Here is a 25235-nt window from a genome sequence, read left to right as displayed (position 1 = left end):
ATCACTTAGTTTTTCTACAGGCTCTAATACATGTTTATTGCTTTACCTTTCCCAGTATCTTTCAAGTTTTCTGCTTGACTGTGATCTGCTAGTCCTTGAAATACATCCTGCTGTAGATCTACATACACCCCACGTGAACATAGTCTCTCAGCACCTCTGTCCCCCTTATTAGCTGAAAGTTTGTGTAGATGAAAGTATTGTTTCTTGCCTATAGCAAATAAGAGACCTTCCTTGCCTCCTTGGCAAATTTTCTGTGTTTGTTTAAATGCAAAGCCAAAGCTGCACACCTGTTCAACTTGATCTCACCATCAGCCTTCAAAACCTGGAGCCCTTCAGGGGTTACACACTCATTGTACGAAATGCTGATTGCAGCAACAAAGGCTGCATTCCAGGCAGCTGCGAGGACAGGCATTCGGGTGGTTTTCTTGGATTTCTGCCATCCTGAATCCACACTGAATTTGGCATTATGGGTCTTTGGAGATTTGAAAAATTGCTTTCAGTTAATTTCTCACATTTCCCCTATGACAGGACACGGTGTTGCTTCTGTAAAAGCAAGATATGAGCCCAGCAGATGGTATCTATAAGGAAGTGATTTCTTTGCCAGCTCTTTAACCGCATGGGTCCCAAACTTCCTTTTAAGTCCTCTGAAAGACTTTTCTAAGATCCGAAGCAACAATAAAATAGATGGGGCGTCACTGCATTTCACGACAAGTGCAAGGATGGCATGTTTTTCTGCAAGTTTGTTTTGAAATATGAAAGTTAAACTGTTTTGTTTTGAGTTGCGTATCATTGCTAGCTATAAAGTAGAGTTAATTTCAAGAAAACCAAAAGTGAATTATACCTCTGACGCAGCTAGTAGAGACCATTTGTCAGTTTTATGGCCTTCTGCAGCCGATAATTAAAATGAAAAGGCCCCCCCTTTTATCTAGTGTCACAGCAAATGGTTGTTGGAGGGAAAACCTCCAGAGAGTTATTTCACTTCCCAAAATCTGTCTTAAAAGTACCCTTATTTCTTCATGAAACCCGGTTATTTCATAGGCAAGAGATTCAGAATAGAAATGTCGCAAGAAAGCAAAGAACAAAGGAGGTTTATAATTGTTTGCATGTTTGGTTTTGGGTTTAAAATGAATGCTGCTTGCATGCATGTGTGCCGGGAATTTGGAAAGGGAGATTTGTCTGCTTTACTGGCAGGGAAGAAGCAATAATAGCTAGAATATTCCTGTTTAATATCCCAGGTTTTCTTAAAATCTAAATCTCTTTTCAGAGCATCAGATAGATGAATACGTATGTGTATGCTTGGGAATGGTCTTTAAGTTAAGGGTTATGAAGGAAAAGATGCACAAAGTAGAGGGCTGAGATAATTTGCCTGCGTTAAAGAGACGAGTGGATGTGAGAGAGATGGAAACCCCATGTAGCTGCCAGCTCCATGCCTCTCTGTCCCTTGGTGCATTCATACTATAGGGGCCTGTTAGAGGCATCACCATTCCCAGGCCCTGGAGTACGAAGGCATCAGAGCTTTGCTCCTTTCCTGCAACAGCTGATTGCATCTGACCATGTCAAGCCTTGCTTTCCTTCCCCATTAGTGCAATTTCACAGCATCAGGCTGTGATTTGTCCAAACTGATGCCCACAACTTTGAAAAGCAGGAAGGCGCATAAAGCTTTCTGCCCTACTTTACTGTGCCAAGGCTGGTCTGGAGCCTCTCGCTGTGCTGACTCCTGCTCCAGCCCTTCGTATTAGGCCTGGACCAGAAACATACTCCTCCAGAGCACATGGGGTCATGGCCACGTACAGTGTTTCTCAGCACTTCCCAGCTTGTGTTCTCCTGCCAGCTGGAGAGCCGCAGTCAGCACCTGGTCCAAGCTGCAGCAGGCATAAACCCTTGGGTCTGCAGCCCTGGCACCACATGTGATTGCATCTGCTTGGGATAGGTCTCCAGGAGGGAGGTGCTCAGGGATGCAGGTTGGCTATGAACAGGCCACAGCTTTTCCTCCTGGAGCTGCTGCACAGTGGAGAGGAGTACTCAGGGAGAGATTTGGGGCTTGTTGCCCAACAGATTTTCAGGCAAAGTTTTCTCCCTAGCACTGAGTTGGAAATGTTCACTAAATCTCTGCAGGCAAGCAGTGATGCATGCCGAGAGCCAGTGCCAGACATATTTTCTTGGGTGCCCCTGTGCTGCCCGTGCATGCCCAATCTCACATCACTGTGGCCATCTCTGTGCTAATCCCAATTACTAGTGTGATCCTATCTCACTATGGGAGGATTGCATTACAACAGGCAGCAGTTACTTAATAGCTCCTTTCCCAAGTACACACGTGACCCTCTTGGCCCTGTTTTACTATGATACTTATTTGCTTTTCTCCTTTTTTTTTTTTTTTCCCCTGAAAATACTGCAAGAGGCAGAGAACATCAAATAGTTGGGCAGTATTTTCATGCTGCCTTGTAACCTGTGTGGCTCACTGTAATCTCTATGCTGTAGTCTTCCTAGATGCAGCTCCTAGATTTCTGTTTTAAAACTTGTCCACCAGCACGCCATGGTGGTGGCCACAGCAGTACCTACAAGATTTTCTGAATCATATATATTTAATGCAAGGAATAGAGGGCCAAGGCAACATCTCCAGGCTCTGACTTGGAGGACGTCAGTGAATACTCTGACAGCGTTTACTGTCATCTCCCTTGGGGAGGTGGTAGGACAGAGAGAAGTGACTCACAGACCATGCCCCCTCAGTACCACTGTGTCTTGAATGAACTGAGCAAATCCTCTCCCCCGAATAGACAGAAAACATGGTTACCTCTTTGTGCTAGGAAGTTCCCTAGGGCTTGGTCCCTGGCAGAGGGAGCAAAGTGCTGCTGCATGATGCCTGAACAGCCTCCGCTCGCCCCAGGACGCACCCCTCTCCAGCCAAGTCCCTGTGGTGGCTGTGGAGGCGGCTGCGTGCCAGCACAAAACCTTGCCTTGTTCTGCTACTCTGCACCCAGCCCACTGTGGCGGGGGTGGAAGGAAGCAGCGTGCAGTCCCACCTCACAGCCAGCCACCGCTCTGACCAAGGATGGATGGATGCGTGCTGGCATCCCTGCTCCGGCAAGCCCTGCATGGAGGCTGCTGCCGATCGGGGCAATGCACTGCTGCAGCTGTCGGCTTTTCAGGCATGGCTGAGCTCGCCCCCGCAGACATGCACTGAAATAGGTGTTTGCTAAGGTGACAGACGTGCCGTGGCAGTGCAGGCTGCTGCTCTTCCCTTTCTGCTTTTCTTCACCCTGCTGCAAATCCCCAAGCCCTGTTTCTAACCAAACTAGCTCATGCTGCGGTTTGGCTTGGTCCTGCTGCTCCCTGGAGCTGGCTCAGTTTGCGGGGTCACTGTGTATTTGAGGCGCTCTGGGACAAGTGTGTCCCTTACTTGCTTTCCTGAATTTCTGAGGGCAGTCATGACTTTAGGCATTTTTTCTGGGACTTGTAGAAGTAGCTGTGCAAGCATTGCAGGTCATGTTTCCCAGCAGGGCTGGGCTTGTGGGCAAGCTCCAGCAGATTTTTTTGATATATCACACAGCAGCCTGTGGTGGGAATGTCCATGGGACCTCCTGTCTCTGCCGTGCTGCCTGTGTTTATGGCTTTTGCAAAAGCATGAGACAGAATTCTCTCTGTCCGATATGATGAGAATTTGCACTAAACCAAAAATTGTTGGGGGTAGGGATAGATGGACATACACAAGCACATCCCCAAAAAGTGTGACAGTTAAGGGCACGTTGCTTTAGGAAATGTGGTTAAAAATAGATCCTGATTTCATTCCCACAAATACTTTTGAGCATGAAACTTTGGCAGAAGTTTTATTTAGGCTGTCCAGGCTGGAGCCCACTGTGTTGCCCCATGCCCCTGCTCATCTGAGCTCTGTAGGCATTATTTTGTGGAGTATGTTCTAATATTTGCATACCTTTTGTGAAGTTTCCCTCAGCATTTTTCAAGGGAAGGGTGAACATGTGCGCTGCCCTCTGCTATGAGATTCTGAAGTGTTGCACTTCGAAGGTGGCCTCCACAAGGAATGAAGCCTCCGCTCTTCTGTATCTGCTGATGAGAAATAACTTTGAGTTCACCAAAAGGAGAACATTCCTGAGAACACATCTTCAGGTCAGTTACTGGGGAAAAGGGAGGGATTGGGACACCCCAGATTTAATGAACAGATATATCGATATAGCTGGGTTACCACATGTCTGCAGAGGAACTTGTCGTGTATTTCAAAAAAGAGCAAATCTTGCCAATCTTTTATATGGACAAAATGCCTCTTGATTTCCAGGCTTTACCTAATCCCTGTTTTCAGTAATTGGCTTAGGGCCCATTGGGTGAAATACGCTGCCATCAAGCACTCCAAGTTGTTGATTTTTTGAAATTGCAACTACAAGACACATCTCTGCCTCAGGTGCTGGCTGGGATGGGGTGCGAGGTATGGCAAGAAGAGCCACCTTTAGGGCAGGAGGAGGGATTTTTCTGGAGCTGCTTTTGAAGTGTTGCTTTTTTAAAGCAAATTTATATACCTAGGGGGGCAGATGAACACCCTCTGGGTTGTAATAAGTCAGGTAAGAAGGTAACCAGTGTACTCATTTCTGCGTTGGGATTTGTGTTATGATTGTTATCTTGTTAATTCTGTGAATTTGCCATTCAGCAAAGCAGCTTGGTCCTCTGGGGACTGTTTGTCCATGAGAGATCAGACAGTAAAGCCACAACAATCGTTGCTTACACTGTGGGAAAGACATGTTTTTGTATAAGCTTTTTATGTAACTATGACAATAAAACTTTTCTGTTAGGGCTTGTTTAAAGAAAGCCCCTATGCTGTCCCAACAGATAATAATTGCAGTGAGCCAGTTAATAGCAGATGTGGCACTCAGCGGTGGGACGAGGTTTCAGGACTCCTTGCTCATCATTAACAACTTTGCAAACAGTGACAGGCCTATGAAGGTAGGTTGGAGAAGATAAATCACATTATGTGCTATCAGCCATTAATGCAAGATGGGGTATGTATGCTCTCAAGGTAAGTGCATACTCATGTTTAAGGGTAAGCCTAATTATTCCAACTGTATGATTTATAAGCACACTCTGGCCTGGTTGCTCAGTAAACAAGAATTATAGCAACAGCAGTAGGGCCAGCTGTACCATGCGTCATGTTCCACTGTGATGCCTAACGGCAAGAGGAGAGAGCACAGTAACTCAGGTTACACTTCGCATAGGGTGCTCCTTTCAAGGGCTTCCAAAGAGCTTTCTAAGAACATCCAGCTTGGAGAGGAATGACAAGGGAGGGCCTGCTGCCTAAAGGAAATAATTAGCAGGAATTAAAATTAATTAACTGATTGTCAGTAATATTATGAAAGTCCTCTTTTGTAAAGATTAATGGTTTTATTTCTTTGGAAAATAACGGTCTCTCTTTGCACTAGAATGAACAGCTTCTACCTAACCCATTGAACAATATATCATCACTATAACTTGCTTCATTGTGCATGGTGTAGCTGCCAGTGTAGGACTGAGAAAAATGGAAAAGAAGACTTTTATAATTCTATGACCATCCCATGACCTAAAGGTGGAATGGGAACCTCAGTTGGGTGTTGAATTGTGATATAGCAAAGTTATAGTTAGGATATACCTGACAAAAACTTCAGCTCTCTTCTGCATACGTATATTTATAGGGTTTTCACTGATCCAAATTTTGCTGGTCTTATTTTACATCATGAGACCATCATTATATCTAGTTTACCTACAAAAATAAGTACAAGACAGATTTCCCAGTACAAGAGAGATTCTATTATGGTGGAGAGAATGCCATGCACAGGTCCAGACATAGCACAAGGAGAGAGAAGTGAACCAGGCTCAATACATAAAAGAGAAAGATGAGGAGGCATCTAACTGTTACTTTCTACTACCAAAAAGGGAGGTTACAGAGATGAGGAAGTCAGGCTCTTCTCAAAGGGGCAGGATGAGAGGCAATGAACACAAGTTGCTACAAGGGAAATTCCAACTTAACATAAAGAAAAAAATGTTTTCCAAGATAGTGGGGCAGGGGCCAGAAAAGAGGTCAGATTTCTGTCCTTGGAGATTATCAAAACTTGGCTGGACAAGCCTTGCTCTAACTCAGTGCTGATCCTGCTCAGAGCAGACGATCAGACTTGAGCATGTGTTTTTTTCTCTAATACATTCCAGTGGTGGGAAGCTCTACAAATGCCTTTGGTGCTTTAGGAATTATAGAGTAAGCACATCAGATAGTAACAAGCCAGATGTTGATTGAAGAGAAAAATGCTTCAGGAGTGGTTTACGGTTCCATTCTGTGGCATTCACGTGCAAGGAGCACCTCTGTCTCACCCTCACACCCGCTCCTCAGGATGCAGAAGTACCTGCTGCACTTCAGCACAGGAATAGCTAGCCTGACATCCTGTGCACAACCAGGAGAGATTGGCCCTGTGCATGCTCAGATTGAAATATCTCTAATTGAATATGAAATATTGTTTACTTTATAAACTGTGAGTTCAGTAGGTAAAAGCTACAGTCAGTGCTATCCCCTATACTTTGCTTTTTCAGACTGACAGCAAGTGGAGTTTTGGCTTAAAGGGTACCAACGGTCTTTGACAAAGCCTAGAACACCTTTTGTTTCTGTGTTTGCTTCTAATTAAATTTGTTTTGTATCAGGCAACGGCTTTTCCTTCTGAAGTCAAAGATCTGACAAAGAGAATCCGTACAGTACTTATGGCTACTGCCCAAATGAAAGAACATGAAAAGGATCCAGAAATGTTGATAGATCTACAGTACAGTTTAGCTAAATCTTATGCAAGCACCCCAGAGCTCCGGAAAACATGGCTGGACAGTATGGCAAAGATACATGTGAAAAATGGAGACTTTTCAGAGGTAATTTACATAATTAAAAACAACGTGCCTAACAAGACAGATGTACAGATGACATTTTAATTTTCCCTTTGTACTTTGCAGGCAGCCATGTGTTATGTTCATGTAGCAGCCCTTGTTGCAGAGTTTCTGCACAGAAAAAGTAAGTGTGTACTGTTTAAGAGGCACAAGACAATGCAGTGGTGAATGATGATTTGGTAAATTATTATTTATTGATCTCTTCTGAACATGCTAAAAAGGAAAAAAAAACGCAGTGTGACATGATGAAGGTAGAAGAAGGTGAGTATTTTTAAAGAAAGTAATCTAAGTGTTCAAACACAGGCATCTACTAGGCTGGCCAGGTCTTAGACAGTCATGTTGGCACCTTGCTGAGAAAAATAAGAACTGATACATCATGTCTCAGTTTAAATGTTCAGATGTATTTCACATTAGGAAATGTGCTCACAGGGGAAGCCCATTTTACAAACGGGCTGTATGTATGTTCATCAGAAGTATCGCTATAGGCAATACAGAAAACTATATAGAAGCAAACAGTCAAAAATCAGTCAAAAAATGAGGCTATAGCCTAACTATACAGATACATAAAGAGCAACTGGAAAAAAGAGAGTGGTGTGGTTTAATGCAAAACAGGACAAACTTGTGTATTCTCAAGTAAGAGCATAACATTTTGCAGGTTTTCTTGTAAAAAATTATTCCACAGTTGATATATTGACCCCATTTGTCCTTTCCATGTAAGGGAGTATTGTTGAAAGAGACTTAACTTTCTACTACTTTTAAAAGTTAAAACCGCACAGAATTTGACTGTGTGCACTGCCTTGGCTGGAAAGGTCTCTTAGTGCTTTGCTCAGGGGGCTTGAAGTCCCTCCAAATTCTGTGTGTTGGCTAAATGGAAAAAATCAGGACATGTTTTTTTGATATGTATATAAACTTCATATGGCTGCAGAGGGAAAGCTTTCATTGAAAAGCATTGAAAAGCTTCATTGAAAGCTGAACCTTCTTTATTTGTACCCTGGAGGCTGCTGTCCACAACCAGTGGTAAAAAAGAAGAGGAATGAGTCTGAAGGAATATCAAGTGATATACCTTGTGTTATCTCTGTCAGTGACACTGTTTACATGTATGTAGGCTGGAAAAAGTTCAATACAGGCTGAACTACTCAAAGCTTCAGGGTGCATAACTATGGTTTCTGCTAGGAGTATACTACCCTGTTCACTTACTATCCTGCTCTCCAGCATCCAGCTGTAGCTTTCTCCTTGCAACTTCTTTGCAAAAATATACCCTGGTCTGTCCTAATGGGTTGGTCAAAGGTGACTTCCAGATAGTACACTGGAAGATCTGTTGTTGATGTTAGTCACATACTAGGAGTGACTCCTTTGGCAAATGGCTGGGGAGATTCTTATGTGTTCAATCCCGTGACAGCAAATCAGTAGCAAAAATGGGAGTCGGGTCCCCTGCTGCCTGTAGGACTTTGCTATCAACTGGACTTCTTCTTTGGCCATTGAAGCACGATGCATTTGAGAAAAGTTATTCTGTGAATTCATTTGCTTTTGTCTGCTACAGAACTCTTCCCCAGTGGATGCACTGCCTTCAGGAAAATCACTCCCAACATTGATGAAGAAGGTGCAATGAAAGAAGATGGTGGGATGATGGATGTACATTACAGTGAGGTGAGGTCCTGTAGTATAGAATACGGAAAATTTGATAACCTAATAGGATTTAGTGTTAGACTGTGCTCATGTGAGCTTTAGCAAATTGTAGTTGTGCACTGTCATCTGTAAGGAAGGCTGTTCCATGGCAATTTCCCAAGAGAACTCTTCGTTGACAGATGTTATGTGTACAATTCAGATAGGTAAATCTGGTGCAAGTTCTTGGTTCCTTTGAAAGGCTTTTCTAGTTCTGAGAGTGAAAAAGCTACACCGCAAACTTTGTCTGCCACGTTATGCAAATGCTAACCCTTGCCAGCACAGGACAGCGCAGCTTGGTATTTTTGAGGCACAGAATGTAAGTCAAGCTCTGCCGAGCAAGAGGTCCGTTTAGATTCCCCTTGAGTTTGGGCTGTGCTGCAGGACACCATGGTAACAGAACAATCTAGAGACCATAACAGGGCACTGGGGAAACAGAAAGATCCTCCCGTAAGTTACAGAGAGTCACGATTACTTCTGCTCCGTCCATGTGCAACTGGGTGGGCCACGTAGGTGAGTGAGGTGGCCCTGCAGCCTTGCTGCTTGACTGTCCATTCATCAAGACTAGGCTTGGGGATCCTTAGCAGTACGTCCCATTGCTATTGCACGCATGTTCCTTGAACATACCTCTTTATGTACCTCTTTCTTCCAGAACTTTCATCTCCATATCCTCACAAAGTTTTGGCATTCTCTTAGGGAGGTAGCTAAATAACCAAGGCATACTTGCTGGCTACTGTGCTGATTGATGAGTTACTAAGAATTAAACTTTTAAAAATTAACTTTTTTTCCCCTTCACAGTTTAGAATACTTTTGGAAAGGCCAGGAACACAAAGTATTTGAACTTATGTAACTGTGACCACTTATACTGGGACCTATTAAAGTATCTGTAGCTCAAATGGTTTATCTTCTCTTTGACTTAACAACACCCATTTGGTTGCTCTTGTAGGAGGTCCTAGTGGAGCTGCTGGAGCAATGTATAGATGGTCTGTGGAAAGCAGAGCGTTATGAAACAATTTCTGAAGTTTCCAAACTGATCATTCCTATTTATGAAAAACGGCGTGAATTTGAGGTACTCATTTTGAAGTAGTTTGTATGTATCAGGTAATTTCATAGGTTGCTAAGGAAAAAGCAAGACACTTCTATTTCTCACACTCTGAGTTAATGGAATGGAGTCTGTAAAGCACACATTTTGCTGCATTGCTGGTCATTAAACGAATGAAAGCAGTGGTATGGAGGGTAATTATTAAAGTTAAAGCATTCCTAGACGTGGAAGACCATTACTAGTGAATAATGCCCATCTTCCTTTCCCTAAAATAAAGCTGTCATTCCCATATGCTCATCAAAGCCATAGATTCTTTTTGTCCTTTAGTACGTAGAGACTTGAGTGTTTTAAGGGTTAAGAAAAGCATGAACTGTTCAAAGAGAGGACTGGATCCTCAAGTAATTCAGTGGCTAGCAGAGAGGAAGGAAGGAAGCTGTCACTGTCTTGCTACTCCCCAACACCTGCATTGATCTGTGCTCCAGCGAGGCTCAAATGCTGATCAGTGCTCCCCTTTCCCTTCCTCTCCCATGATCCCCTCCATGTCAGGAAAGCATCCAGCTACATAAATAAAGCTATGAGAAATCTTGATCTATTGTTTTCAACATAAAGCTGTTTTTAATCAGAAAAGAATTTCTGAGTAAAATACTGCAAGCTGGTCTACCCTTAAAGGCTTAGTCAGTGAACATGCTGAGACTGTAGGCTGTCTTCTCTCGAAAGACAGTGGTTTTACTGCAGTCCACTGTACCTTTCAGACCTGAAGCCAAGAATGTGCTTGAGACTGAGGTTTTTTGAAAGAAACTACATGAACTCAACCTTTTTAGAAATTCTAATTCGCATTCTCCAATGGATTGTGATCAAATACTCAGTAGCTTCCAGTGTTAGCTAGAATTTCCTGCTTGTGTAATTCTGCTTTAATGATGTCAAGATTTGTTTTTCAGAAACTTACTCAACTATACAGAACGCTTCATGGAGCATATGCTAAGATATTGGAAGTGATGCACACAAGGAAGAGGCTTCTTGGAACTTTTTTCAGAGTGGCCTTTTATGGACAGGTAAGTATATACACAGGCTTGCCAGCTACCGCTCACCTGGCATCGAGACCCATAAAGCTGCTGCTTGGTCAGGTCTTAAGCTGAAAAACCTACTAGCTCCTCTGGTGCTCCACTAGTTTGTTGTGTCTTTGTGAGTGTTTCGGTATTGCACCCTTGAGGTGAATGTTTGTATCTCTCTCTAGGAGCACTTGATTTATTATAAATTTTGTTTCTGCTGATGGGATTTTCAGAAAGCAGTAAGAAAATTACTTAGCGGGTTCAGAAAACGTTTTTTTTTTTTAAATTAGAGTAGTTATAAGTTACACAAACACAATTTAGCGTGTATAGTATATAAGCAGTAATAGTATTCAACCATAGATTATAAACAGTAATAGTAACAGGTATTTTCTTTTGCAGACTATTGCTGCTTCCATCTAAATATTAGCAGAGTAAAAGGTTACCTTAGAAGCTGGAGGCAAAATATGTATCAGAGTTGGTTTCATACTTTTAGGGATAGGTAGTATTTTTCATTAGCTGAGGTAGTTGGAAAAATGGAGATCTGGGGCTCAGTCCCAAAGAGTGTGATCTTACCATATCTGATGCAGTCTTCTGAACCCGAAAGTAGTTGCATGTGTTTTTCTTCCACCTATAGCATTAATCAGATAAAGTGTGTTACTTCTCATCTCCCTTGCATCTCTGGACTATCTTCTTCTGCTTATGGACCCATAACCCCAAGGGAAATGCAGATTCCCTCTTTAGAAAATACTATGTAAATGATATTAGCCCTGCCTTTCCTGGTTCCTTCTTTTAGAAGATGTGATGAATACCCCTGAAACCATCATGGGTTTGTACCTTTGAACACCACTGTCATTTCACGAACAACATATCTTTATTGAGAGCAGCTCTCAGGAGGAGGACCTGGGAGTGTTGGTTGATGAGAAGCTCAACATGAGCCAGCAATGTGCACTTGTAGCCCAGAAAGACAACCATATCCTGGGCCGTATCAAAAGGAGAGTGGCCAGCAGGTTGAGGAAGGTGATCCTCCCTCTCTGCACTGCTCTCATGGGACCCCACATGAGTATTGCATTCAGGTCTGGGGCCCCCCAGCACAAGGAGGGCATGGACATATTAGAATGAGCCTAGAGAAGGGCCTCAAAGATTATCAAAGGGCTGGAGCCCCTCTCCTATGGAGACGGACTGAGGGAGCTGGGGATGTTCAGCCTGGAGAAGGGAAGGCTCCAGGGAGGCCTTATAGCAGCCCTCCAGTACCTAAAGGGGGGCTACAGAAAATCTGGGAAGGGACTCTTTGTCATGGCGTTCTAATTCCATGGGTTGGAATTAGATGATCCCTAAGGTCTCTTCCAACCCAAGCCATTCTATGATTCTATGATCAGTGACTTTTGCTGCAGCAAACATTTTGTCCTCATCTTCATACTTCATATACTTTGGGTATGTAAAAAGTTAATAAGGTTAGCAACAGATAAAAGGAAACAACTGCTAGTTTGGTTTTCTAGAATCTAGAAATAACTGGATCAACCCCTAAAACTAAGCAACGTAACATATCATCCTGACAAACAATACTTGATCCAGTTTTGCACTGTAAAGCTTTGTCAGCTTTGTATGTCAGCTGCATAGAGATAGTTTTAATAATGTCACAATTTCTGATTGGAGCAACTTGCCAAAGCATGAAGCTTTCATGCTGTTTCCATTACAGGGAGAACTGGTAAGGCAGGCACTGGTGCAATTTTGTTTCTGTTTTCAGCAAATACACTGAGTTCCACTTCCCTGAATGCAAGAAGAATCAAAACAGTGGAAGCATGTTTCTTTATTTATTGCTTGAAGTCCCCGTTGGCTTACACAAAATCCTTTTCTTTAGACTTTTCATATGGCTCTGCTTTCAGGGCTCGGCAAATTTGTCTTTCTACTCCTTCTCTATCCCTGGTTTTGGTGTTTTTTTCTCCTAGTTGCCTCTTTCCAACCTTCCTAAAAGACAACCTCTGACCAAATCCCTCTTCCACATTGTTTAGATTTCTCATTCGTCATACTAACGCCTTTGTGTTTAGCAATGACATGCTCGTATTTGTTGAGGAATTTAAAAATTTATTTGCACAATTTTTGAAGGAGTCTATTAAACAGACCACATTGCGAGATTTAGTGCAAGCCATAGTCTTCTAAACCTTCTTCACCTTCTGAAATGTTAGTAGAACGTTGCTTTCAAAGTAGCAAATCTGAAATAATGTTTTCTAAGCGAAGAAACTCATCTATTCCTCATGACTTGTTTATGATTACTACTAGACATTCTTTGAAGAAGAAGATGGAAAGGAATATATCTATAAAGAGCCCAAGCTGACAGGCCTATCGGAGATCTCCCTCAGACTTCTTAAACTTTATGGAGAAAAGTTTGGGTCGGAAACTGTAAAAATTATCCAGGATTCCAACAAGGTAAAGTTAAAATGCATGATCAAGCTAACAAAACGCAGTGAACGTCAGGGCCACATAGTAGAGAGTGCACTGATGAGTGCACTGACAAAAATATCAATTGTATTCTACTAATACTGGTCAGGGCCTGGGACTACACTGCTCTAAGCACTGTGCAAATGCAGCATAGAAGGATGAGCTTTGCTCTGTGGACCTGACAGATGGGAGATGACGGAGCATCCCTTCCTTCTGCCAGTAGAAAGGGAGGAGCAAGCCCTATCTTCTGCCCTTTTACAGGCACCTTGCTTCCAATTGCCCCTCCCATCCCTATGCTCCCACGTGGACAAGGCGCATAGCTTGGCAGTGTGGTGCTGCTCTGTCTTCCAGGTGGAAATAAATGAGTTGGGAATTATGAATGGGAAATGGCAATTTACATCTCTCTGAGCCCTGTTGCTGAAAGGTGTTGGGAACCAGCACAGAGGAGCAGATGATTGGAAGGAGAATTACTTGTCATTGCTCTGACACTCCAAATCTAAGAGAAAATCTTTTGTGGCCTCATAGTCATAGCTTCCTTTCCCTATAGAATATCAATTTATGCTCACTGCAAGGGCTGTGCACACTCTTGGGTTGGAACTGTGGATATGTCTCAGTTACTAAAGACAATGCTAGAGACCTGAAATGTTGTTTTGTGCAAACCTGCAGATTTGCATCATACAGCACAGTGCTGCATAAATGCTAGCTCATGGCTGGGAAGCAATATGGTCATATTGGAAGTTCAGGAGTGTGCTGCATTGATCGATAGCACAATATGACTATCCCTTCCAGGTATACCTTGTTTGGCACCAGATGTGGTATTTCTTGTGCCACAGCCTCGTTGTCTTGTATGTCTGCTAGCTGATGGTCTAACCAACACAGCTGAAGGTAAAAGGAGTGTTTGATGTGTCATTCACATGCATGCAGTGGGGCCAGGACAGCAGAGAATCAGAGTGTACATCCAATCCCAGTATATAAATTAAATGATTGTAAGTTAAATTGCTAACCTTTGTTCTTTTAGTGAGAAACTCTCTTATTTCACAGGTCAATGTTAAAGACCTTGACCCTAAGTATGCTCATATTCAAGTGACTTACGTGAAGCCCTATTTTGAAGACAAAGAAATCTCTGAAAGAAAGACTGAATTTGAAAGAAATCATAACATCAATAGATTTGTATTTGAGACTCCTTACACTTTATCTGGAAAAAAACACGGCAGTGTGGAAGAACAGTGTAAAAAAAGGACCATTCTAACTAGTAAGTACAAGCATCTGAACTTGAGACAGTAGGTATCAGCAACTGTTTTTAGACCATTTTATCTCCTAAAAACTTCTTAATCAAAACTGTGGTATGATATTCTGGTTAGAAGGGGGATTTACCTTGCATTTCTATGTGCAAATTTTTACAAATGAATAAATTGTGATGTTAAATTATAGCCCTGTTCAGGATTTCACACACACCAAGTAAAACTCTGAGCATAAGGATCTATCTGTATATACTCCTGTTTGCTAAAAGACTTTTCAATCTATAAACCTCATTTGCTGTTTCTGCTAGCTTCGAACTCCTTTCCATACGTAAAGAAGAGAATTCCAGTCAATTATGAACACCAGGTTAATTTAAAACCAATTGATGTTGCAACTGATGAAATAAAAGACAAGACCGCAGAGCTGCAAAAACTCTGCTCTGCTGGTGATGTTGACATGATCCAGCTGCAGCTCAAACTGCAAGGCTGTGTTTCCGTGCAGGTAAGGCTTGACATCTATTCAAAATTACATTTATATACACATCTCAGAGTGAGTCATCTTTTCACAACACAGCACATTTACTTTCCAGAAATCGTTAACTACCTTGTTTGCAGCACTGCAGCCATCAGCCTGCCAGCGCAGCTTGCCTTGCCACATATATTTGTGGGTGGTTCATGGCAATAAGGGTTTTGTCCAGTGGTGTTTGCAGTGCCAAGTCCAAGTGTAGCTGCACATTAGTTGTCCATGGGTGAATGCTAAAATACATTTACTTCTTGAAGACTGTACTGTAAATATCAGGCTGAAATAACCTTTTTGTGAACCTGACTATTCTCCAGCCGGATACATGACCTTAAGACTCAGACCATACGGCTTGCCAAACGGAAATAAGTGGAAAGTATGAGGAAACAGATTGCCTCTCTGTTTTTTATCTCCCTTTATCTTTTGTTCTTAAAAAGCCTAGATGGAAAACAATTCTCAAGTGTTGAGACTCCAGGTGCCTCTGGTGATACTAGTAATGTAGAGCTGGTAGCATTCAAATAATAAGCTAATTATTTTCAAGAAAAAAAAATATACGCTTCTTAACCACCTTTAGCAACTCAGTCAAAGTTCTATCATAAATGATTCCTTACTTCTTTGGTTCCAGGTTAATGCTGGTCCCTTGGCCTATGCCAGGGCTTTCCTAAGTGACAGCCAGTCCAGCAAATATCCTGCTAAGAAGGTGAATGAGTTGAAAGAAATGTTCAGGTAGGACTTCTAATGCAGTAAAAACTTGCCAACTGGCTGGAACATGGTACTTGCTTTTCTTGTGTTTTTGTGTGTCTCCAAAATCAGCAAATGCTGAATGCTCACATCTTATAAAGATCCAGGTCTGATGATGCCATGGTTGCTCAGACATATGGAAAAAAGCCACTGTAACTATATATGTCAAGTGTTCCCAGTCTTGGGGTTGTGATTACCATGACTGAATGCCTGCTTCAGTTGTTTTTGCGGGTATTTGAGTTTGTAGAAAGTACGCTTGAAAATTAGAGGTCTGATAGTCTTGTGTTCAGGACTCTTTCATTTTGTGCATTGTTTCCCAATCTTTCCCAAGATATTTTTGACTACATAATGATGAACTTCAATTATTTTAAAGCAAATCCCTTTCCATTTTATGAGGGACCATCATTCTTGATTGTTGCTATATTTGGACACTATATGACTTGCACAGGCATTTTTCTAACTCTCTCCAGTCCCACAGGATAGGTGCATAGACCATGGCCTTTTACTTCCCACTTGAAAGTGTCCCCCATATAATCCAGCAGCTCCTGCTTCACCTCAGGATGACGTGTTCCCACACTTTGCCACACTACTTTCTGGACCTCCTGGGAGCAAACAGTTGCCCACTGGCTCTTGCATTCATGGCTTGGTGCTGGTGACACCCATTTCATCTGCTGGTCACAAAGCAGCATTAGGGCCGATTCTAGGTATCTTCAGTGTATTGTGTAATCTAGCAAACCATGGAAAGAATAAGGGAATAATCCCTGCAAACCTGCCATGCATGGCTGCAGAACAGAGGAAAAGGACAAACATAATCTGTTTCAAGCAAAAAATAAAATAAATAAATAAATACATTTCTGGAAAATCCCAGACATGCTTGTAGTATTTTCACTATAGTCTCATTAGAGAGAGAGAGAGAGAGAGAGAGAGAAAGAAATAATGCCTGTGAAATAAGAGAAGAAAATGAGCAACAGTAACCAAGAAAACAGTGTTACAGCTCCCCATGATCTATATTTCTTGTCTGCTGTTAGCAACTTGACCTCATGTGGTGCACGTCCAGCATCACATACATCCAGATTTGTCAAGCCCTGTACAATTGATTTCCCTCCTGCGCCTGAGCATGGCCTGCCTCTGTTTTGTGACCCCACCTGCTGCTGGTTGGGCTCATCCGAGATCTACAAGCTGTGTGTGGTGCCACAGGTTCTGGAGAAGGTCAGAGACCATTGTGCACTGCAGGTGTGTGCGCCCCCTTTATTCAGCACCCAGGCTCAAAGGAGCCCAGCAGAACACGATCCTGTGTTGAAGTCCCTCCCCATTCACTGACCCACTGTGCCAGGGATGCCCCTAGAATGTGACTTGTCCCAGACATCGGGGAAAAGGGAAAAACTGTTTTCTTTCGGTAGAAAAAGACTGGGAAATTGTAATACACAAAGTTAATTCCTTTCCTCCCCAGGAAGTTTATACAAGCCTGTGGAATTGCTCTGGAGCTCAACGAGCGACTCATTAAGGAGGATCAAGTGGAGTACCATGAGGGACTAAAATCAAACTTCCGGGATATGGTGAAAGAGCTTTCAGATATCATCCATGAACAGGCATGTACCGCATGTCAAGAGCCCACAAAAGTGGTTCTCTGTGCTTGAAAATTAGCTAATGTTGAAAACTTACTGAAAACTAAGTGAAAACACCTCATGTAATTTAACTAAATTCAAAAAAAGGCAAATAACTAAATGTGAAAAGTAAATGATACACTTGGTAGGTTCCTAACAACCAGTTTCTGTTGCTCGCAAGCCTCATCCTGGCATTGGTATACACAGTGGAGTCTTCAGTGACGCATATCATTAGTTTCCTGGCTACTTTGGTCATCAGAAATCTTGTGCCGTGTTTTGCTTCATGCTTTCTGCATTGGAAAAGTCCTGTGATAAGTCACAGGTTGAAATTCTCTGGCAAAATTTCCATTTCCTGTTATATCCCGCTTAAGTTCCTTTTTTTTTTTTTTCTTTAAAGGATGTTTTCTTTGAATTTTGACTTAATGCCAACTATTCATATGCACTGATAAGGTATTTGTGCTAAATTATGTGACCCATGTTTTAATGTTTTATTGGATCTTTCTAGGAAAACACATTTGAATCGTAACATCAGAGAAGTGAGAGGTTCAGGGAACAATTCCACATCTATCTAGGATCATGCTTTGAGATCAGATGAAAACTGGTTTTCTGAAGTAACCTCTTTATCTCTGTGCTCTAATTGTGCCTTCATTATGACAAAAGAAAAATCAATGTAGATTTATAGTATCAAGCATGTAAGATGAACGGTTCTGACTGTGTTGTGATTCATAGGTCTTGAAAGTTAGAAGAATGTTTTCAAAATCTCCTAGTTCCTCTACAAAGTCATTTAGCTTCTCACGCCACAGGTAGATATACTGCTTAAATATAGTTTATTTACCTTTTATACAACAGTTCCACGTGTGGCAATTAAAAATGTAGCACGTTAAGTCCCTAAAAATAGATAGACAAATTCCACAATAATTTGAGAATACATTAAGAAAAATGTGCAAGTAGCAAAATAATATAACTGCAACAGGCTGCTATTTGTAAGTCACGTTATTTACAGTAAAATAATGCTTATGAAAATCAAACAAAGTTTTTTTTTTTTTTTTTATGGAAAAGTACCTTATCATTTCAGGGAAGCAGGATGTGTAGTCTCGTGACGTGGCTGAATTTTGTCGTAGAAATATAAGGGAGGATTTGTTTGAGAATAAGTAATATTCTGCTTGTGACCATCATTTTCCTAGTGTGCAAACTACTATTTTGCACATTTAGCGCATTCATTTTTTCATGTACATTCCCTACCTTGTTTACTTCACTGTTGAATTTTGCTCAGAGATGTTTGTCCATAGGAGTTGCCACCTGCTTACTCTACGCTATTTGCAAGTAATCCTCTCCAAGACATTTGATTTGCATGCAGCTGCTGGAACTTCTGTGGTTTCTGAATTCTGCAATAGTCAAATTGAAAACAAATCACTCAGTTCTGCACTGTGGCAGTATAATAGTTAAGATTATCTTAGAACAAAGAAGCATTATTAAAGCACACCTTATTATCTTTACATATTTACAAATACAATGTCTTGTTCTCTTCTGTTAATGTGTGAAATATTACAGCAACGGAAAAGTCAAAGTGAATTGCTCACTGGGAAGGAGATATTTTCACTTTCTTCTATGGGGCTTTAGTATTTTGTAATTGATCAAAAACAGCTTAAAACATAATGTTTACAAGCACTATTCTTAATCATTGTACAAAATTATATAGATAACTGCTGACATTAATTTTGTATTGCCATCAAATGAGCCAAGTAACTAGCAATTTAAACAATGAAACATTTTCTTCTGCAAAATTGCTCAGTTAAGTGTAAAAAGTATATTATATTAATTTAGGGTTCTCATTACAAATAACAAATCCTTTTCTAAATTTTTTCAGTGCCCCAAAGCAACACAGGCAGTGCATTTATTTTGAGATGGCAGGGCAGATGGGTCAGCCTGTGACCTATCTACTGATATTTTAAGTTAGGGAAATGTAAAAACAAAAAATTGGTAAACTGCACCCGAATAGGTACAAGAAGCCTCAGAGAGTGTCTGAATACTGGATGTCCAGAAACTGTTTATGGTGGCCAGTGATCTCAGTTTCACAGATGTAAATTAAGACTAACTTGTTGGCTGATGAACCACAGAGTGAAAAACAAATACCCAGTCAGCTCTAGAGCAGCTCTAGCAATACATTAGATTCCATGCTGTGAGACCATCCTTCAGCTTATAAAATACAAAATTTTGTCACAGATATAGTGTGGGTGTTTGTTATACTTAGCTGCATATGCTCCCCATGCTTATAAATTAATTAAAAAAAAACAAAAAAACAAAAAAACTATCGCTGCTAAGATATAATAAAGAATTTCTATACAGAGAGAATTGTTTCTTTGCTTGACTGGATAGTCATAACTGAAAGCTATCTGGTAATGTGCAGAAGAATGTATATATGAATGCTACAGAAATTGCTAAATTACTGTTCTTTCTCATTTTTTGTTGTGCTGCCTTTGTGAAACAGCTTTGAAGACAAGGTCGGATATCTTTTTCACATATCTTTTTAAAGAGCTTGATTATAATAATGAACTAAAACATTTACTGAATTTGTGGCTGTTTTGTTTCATCTAGATGTACCATGAAGATACAATGCATTCGCCATGGATGCATGACTCCTTACATGTCTTCTGCGCCATCAGCGGGACATCTGGTGATGGAAGTTACTGTTCACTCAGACCCACTGCTGAAATATGAACATGTCAGCGATATTTTACAGAGCTTTCTCAGGAATATTTGGAACTGTACAAAGGATGTTAAAAAAAATCCGTGATGAGTGAATTTACCATTTTCTTCCTCCAAAGTTACTATGCTTTCAAACAGGGTGCTTGCTTATTTTGCTGAGCAACATTGAAAGTGCCTGGACATTGCACCACTGTGCTTGTTTTCTACCTTTTTTTTTTTTTTTAAAGTGTATAAGAGGACATGGAAAGGCAGTTATCTAAGTATGTATTGAATTGCAGAACTATGAATTGAAATGATAATGGTACTGTGTAAAATTGTACAATGGAATATGATAAAATGTAAAACTACTTTGTAAATAGAAGGAGCATAGAGTATATAGAAATTAGCACTGTATCATATTTGCTGCTAAAAGCTTTCTCGGGCAGGGAAGATGACGGAGAAGTTCTAAGAGATCTCACCTGTAAGAGATCTTCCTTGTCTAGAAAGTGACATGGGGTCCAGACGCCCCTGTTTCCCTCACACGATGAGAGTAAACTCGTGTTAGTCTGGAATAATTAAAACCTAAATCAGAAATTATAGTTTTTGTACATCCTTTGGGCAGGTAATTGTAAAGCGACCTCTATGAGAAATGAGTATACTATAGCTGATTTGAATTTTGGCTAACCTTTCATGTCTCCAAGAGGATGGATTGTAGTCAGTAAGGACAACCTAACAGATTTGTCATTTGATACCAGTTTTTCCTCTTTATCATTCATTGTCTCACACAAATATAAACCCTGAGAACACCTTAAAGTGAGTTGGGCATTATAAAGTGCTTTAATGTCTTTCGATATAATTCTAATAATCTATGAGATGTGTTTTAAAAAAAAAAAAGTGCAGTGCATTGCAATTAAGTAATTCATGCATAAATGGTATTGTTTTAACATCATATGACATGCATGTTCCCTCCTTTTAAACAGATCTGTTTTCTGCAAACTTGTTATTTTTGTCCAAGAAGTGGTTGAAGAAAATCTATTCTCCATAATGCTTTTATTCCATCTTCCCCTCCCCAGAGCTTTAGTACATTAGCTCTGTCTCCTTTAATAAGACACTTTCAGATCCAGGAAGAAGAAAACAGTTCAGTAATTCTTTTATCCAGCAACATTTAAATGTCTGTGATTTTCAAAATCCCATAAATTGTAAATATGATTCCAGTAGTTGATATGGAAAGGTGTTTTGTTTGTTTCTTTTAAATGATATGTAACAAAATGCCATAATAAAAGGACTCCAGCCTAGGTATTTAGCTTGGCTATAGTGTTCATAGCACGTTAAGCTTCTAATTTCTGTAACAAAAAATATCTTCAAATAGTAAATGGACCACATTTCAAAATGTTCGTTATGCATGATTCTAAATACCTGAAATTAATTGTCTTTTGAGAAACAAATGTTGTGATCCATACATTTACCCACTAGCAGTTGCAAGCAACGTTTAGATATGCCAGTGTAACAGATAGCTCACATTTCTGCTTCTATGTGCTTTTATGCTAGGCAAGCCCTAAATTTAGTTTAACAGAAAGAGGAAGAGAGTTTGAATGTTTAAATATGGTTACTACCTTACTGATTTTCATCTTTCAGCAAAGAATGTTTAAAGGCAGATAGTGAGAGTTTCCCAAATTACTTTTCTAAAAGGTGATGAAGCTGCTTAATAGTGGATACATTAAAAGCTTGTTTTTGGAGCTAGTAATACTTTAAACATCAGTACTAAAGACCTATTCTGAATACAAGAAGCAATAATGAGAATTCACTAAAGTTCGTGAACTATCACTCTCTTATCAGTTACATTTTTCTGTAGCAATTTTCCTGGAATTGCAGTGAAATTCTTGGATGTCCATAATGTTCCAAAATAATGTTTATGGATTGATTTTCAATTGTTATTCCTTATTTTTGGTGAAATTCCAGTGAAGTTCTTGTACGTGTGTCTGGATGTCTTTAATGTTCCAAGATGAAATTTTGTCTGAATTTCTAAACCTAATGTTGGTATTGGAGTTATCCTATCATTTCATTTTAATATCAATATGGAAACCTGTCTCAGTAATTCAGCCAAAAAAAATATTTAATACAAGTCCTTCCTTCTTTGGAAGAATATAAATATTTATTGTTTATTAGCACTTCAGTTTTTCTTATACTGCCTAACTAAGGAACAGTGGGAGTCATTTGGTCTATAATAATTACTAGACATATTTTAAATTACAAATGACATGCACACTTTCTAATACCAGTGTATTTGCACATACATATTTTATATATGACTTTTTTTATGTAAGACTTCTAATAATTTCTGCTGCAAAACTGCTCTCTATCAAGTCTTTAGAACAGATGCATTGGTAATTTAGCAATTAATTGGTTGTTTGCATAAAGGGAGAAGAAAAAGGGTAAAATGCCTGGCAATGAGGCACTTGACTACTGTCAGTATCAGTATTGTTTTGGATAATAGTATGTGTTAGAGCCAAATTGTTTGCAGATAGGACATAAAGAGCAACGCAGGGTCTGCCAGCACTTTATATTCAAGAAATGCTTTTAGAGATTTATATACCTGTGTGGGATAGAGTGAGAAAGCATACACATTTACTGTCATCTCTGACATGCTGCTTTTCTCTCTGCAGAGAGATTAGTAAGGAGTATTTTCAGACTTCAGAGGTACATTTCTTTCCAAAAAATAAAATAGTAGTAAAATAGTAGTAGTAGTAAAAGATAGTCTGGAACCCAGAATTTACTACAGCCAAGGATATATTTCTACGTGCTACTTGATGTTCTAAATTTCTTCTGAGAACTGACATTTTCTTAAGATACAGTAATAAATGGGAAATCATGGGTGTGAGAATATCTGTAGTGTGTGAACATGAACATCTTGCTTCAGGAGCCTTTTGAACATATACCACATGGTATTTTGATATAGAGTAAGAGTTTACATAGGCATAATGCATTTTATCTTAAAGTATGTTTGTTTTCCCTTCTTGTAGAGACAGCATCCCATTGACTTTGCAGCAGGCTTCAGAATAAAGGGGAGAAAGGGACTCTCCCTCTCCAACTTCACATAACACATAAAAAAAAAAAAAAAGAAGAAAACACGTGGAAATCATAGGCTCAAAGTGTCATACAAATTAAACCCCATCTTACTTAATTTTCCCACTTTAGGAGAGTAGCATGTGTCTGGGGTGTTTCTTCCGATACTCATTGAGCTAAGTTCTCCTAATTAAACAAAGCAATCTTACTGGATTTGGGAATATCATATGCAACTAATTATTATGCAACCACATACTGTAGTACATACCCTTTAGATAATATGCTTCTGTCAAGCAATGGTGAACCAATTGTGATATACACCTAATATAATCTACTCTCTCTTCATATAAATAACATCTGCTAGCACATAGTCATAGCAGAAGTGTTTTTATCGTGCATATTGCATATATGTGTGTTGTACAAGCTCTCTTTAACTTTCTGTTTGTGATGACAGAATGGTACATACTGTTTGACTTGGTTATTAACTGGTGTAACTTTGGCACTGAGTAATACACAAAGCTACTCCGGAGAATTCTGACACCAGTGATCCTATATTGCTCTTTTAGTTATTGTTTTCTTTTTCTTGAAGAATCAATAATTTTGACAAGAAGCAAGGACAAATTCATATTTTGGTTGATAAAAGAAGGGACAATTTGTTCTAGGGCACACTAAAAGACCCCAAAGTCAGGAAAAATAAGTGTTGCAATCAGTACACTTTGTGTAGGCTTCCTTTTTTTTCCCTTCACTGAACAACAGAATGACTTATCTGAAGATAATACCATGCTAAGATTCATGGAACCTAGCCAAATGTGTTATTGCATACACTGTTTCCAAAAAAACAGGGAAAACAATAAAGGAAAAAAAAACTTCAAATACATAAGTACACCAAATGTAATCATTAACACTGAATTTTTCATTGTCAAATAGAAGATGTTGATTCAAAAATACCAAAGGAGCATGAATGCCACACATCCTTCTCTGAGCATCCTGGAAATACGATTCTTCAGGAAACCAACAACTGAGACACAGGAATGTATACAAATTTATAAATAGAAATAAAGTATGATTCACCCGTGAAGAAATGTCACGGCAAATCAGCCTAATTTCCTATAAAGTAAGTTCTGTAAGTTTATGATCATGTTTTTGCTGTGTTTTGTAGTTCCAATTTTCAAACCCACACTTCTGCTCTTTGGGAATATGTTTGTGGTTGCTCTACTCCAACTAACTCGGCTTAGATGGCTAGATTCCGTTGCCAGTATACTAATAAATATTCCAAGCACAGGCTATTACATGATGTAACGGAAGTCAGTAATACCATTGCTATTTACCTCACACCATCTGATAAAGGACAAATTGCTTTTTCTACTGCTCTCTTCTACCTTCAAGGCTTTCTGTACAGGGTTCTTGCAAGTCTTGTCAAAACAGCTGCAGAATAAGGTATATTCCTGGCCTCTGTTTGTGAGTTATAAGAGGCAAAGGATTTACTCCCTTGCCAAATAAATAGACAAGTTAAGCAGACCTTGACATTCGGGGAACTGAGCAGAAAAGCAGAAAAGTTGATGCATGCATTTGCAGTAGCTATTTCTTGGAGAGAAATACAATTTTTGCACAAGCATAGTTGGTTCTAAATCTATCCCAAAGGGCTCTTCAAGGGAATTGGTTTTTATTCAACATAATTTCTGGGTTCCAGTGATGCTTGGTTAGCAGCTCGGAGAGAACTTGCAGAGTTCATGGCTGTTTTGAGCACACGTACTCCAAAACTCTCGACATCCCCCGAAGAATACCGAGGTCAAAAATGGAGAGGCCCAGTGAGTCACACCGTATTTTTTTCAGCTCACATTTTTGGATTTTTATGCTTCTGATCCAACTGTACTCTAATTGACTGAGCTCTTTTTTTAATTGACCCCAGCCATCTTTTGAAGAGCCTGTAATTCTGTCAGGTGAGATCTAAAGTATTCACAGAAGTTGCTGCAAAATCAGAAATGATAAAGGAGGAATTTCGTGGTCAGTGTGGAGCAACTGAAGACTTCTGCTCCCAGAAGGGACAATCCCATACCCCATACTCCCCCCCCCCCCCCCGCTGCTAATTACTGCTGCCTCTTCTTGCACCTAGTGATCATGCAGTCATACACATTAGACTCATTTATTAATCTGATTTAGAGAACATGTAGAGAAATATATGGTGGTTTTTTTTGTTGTTTGTTTGTTTGTTTAATGCATCAGCAGACTTGCTACACAGCCCATGATCTCTCTCTTAACATGGGTGGAAATGGCAAGAACACACAGCCATGGGCAGATCAC

The 25235-nt window shown here is 40.2% G+C and overlaps 1 protein-coding gene across 2 annotated transcripts in view; it reads left to right on the top strand.

Annotated features, from left to right (window-relative positions):
- The window catches only part of DOCK11 (dedicator of cytokinesis 11), a 79866-nt gene extending 58700 nt beyond the window's left edge, over window positions 1-21166 (top strand). For both annotated transcript variants that reach the window (XM_080553589.1, XM_080553588.1), the window contains exons 41-53: window positions 3940-4122; window positions 4834-4947; window positions 6664-6879; window positions 6961-7018; window positions 8435-8541; window positions 9503-9625; window positions 10537-10650; window positions 12925-13071; window positions 14125-14335; window positions 14633-14823; window positions 15467-15567; window positions 17033-17171; window positions 19782-21166. In XM_080553589.1, coding sequence (XP_080409715.1) covers window positions 3940-4122; window positions 4834-4947; window positions 6664-6879; window positions 6961-7018; window positions 8435-8541; window positions 9503-9625; window positions 10537-10650; window positions 12925-13071; window positions 14125-14335; window positions 14633-14823; window positions 15467-15567; window positions 17033-17171; window positions 19782-19904 — 1827 coding nt within the window. In that variant the 3' untranslated portion in view covers window positions 19905-21166. The remainder of the gene's footprint in view (window positions 1-3939; window positions 4123-4833; window positions 4948-6663; window positions 6880-6960; window positions 7019-8434; window positions 8542-9502; window positions 9626-10536; window positions 10651-12924; window positions 13072-14124; window positions 14336-14632; window positions 14824-15466; window positions 15568-17032; window positions 17172-19781) is intronic.
- The last annotated feature ends 4069 nt before the right edge of the window (window positions 21167-25235 follow it).

This window comes from Anser brachyrhynchus, assembly GCF_964034855.1.
Source record: "Anser brachyrhynchus genome assembly, chromosome: 13".
NCBI classification, from domain to species: domain Eukaryota; kingdom Metazoa; phylum Chordata; class Aves; order Anseriformes; family Anatidae; genus Anser; species Anser brachyrhynchus.
This window is presented reverse-complemented; position numbering and strand designations above follow the sequence as displayed.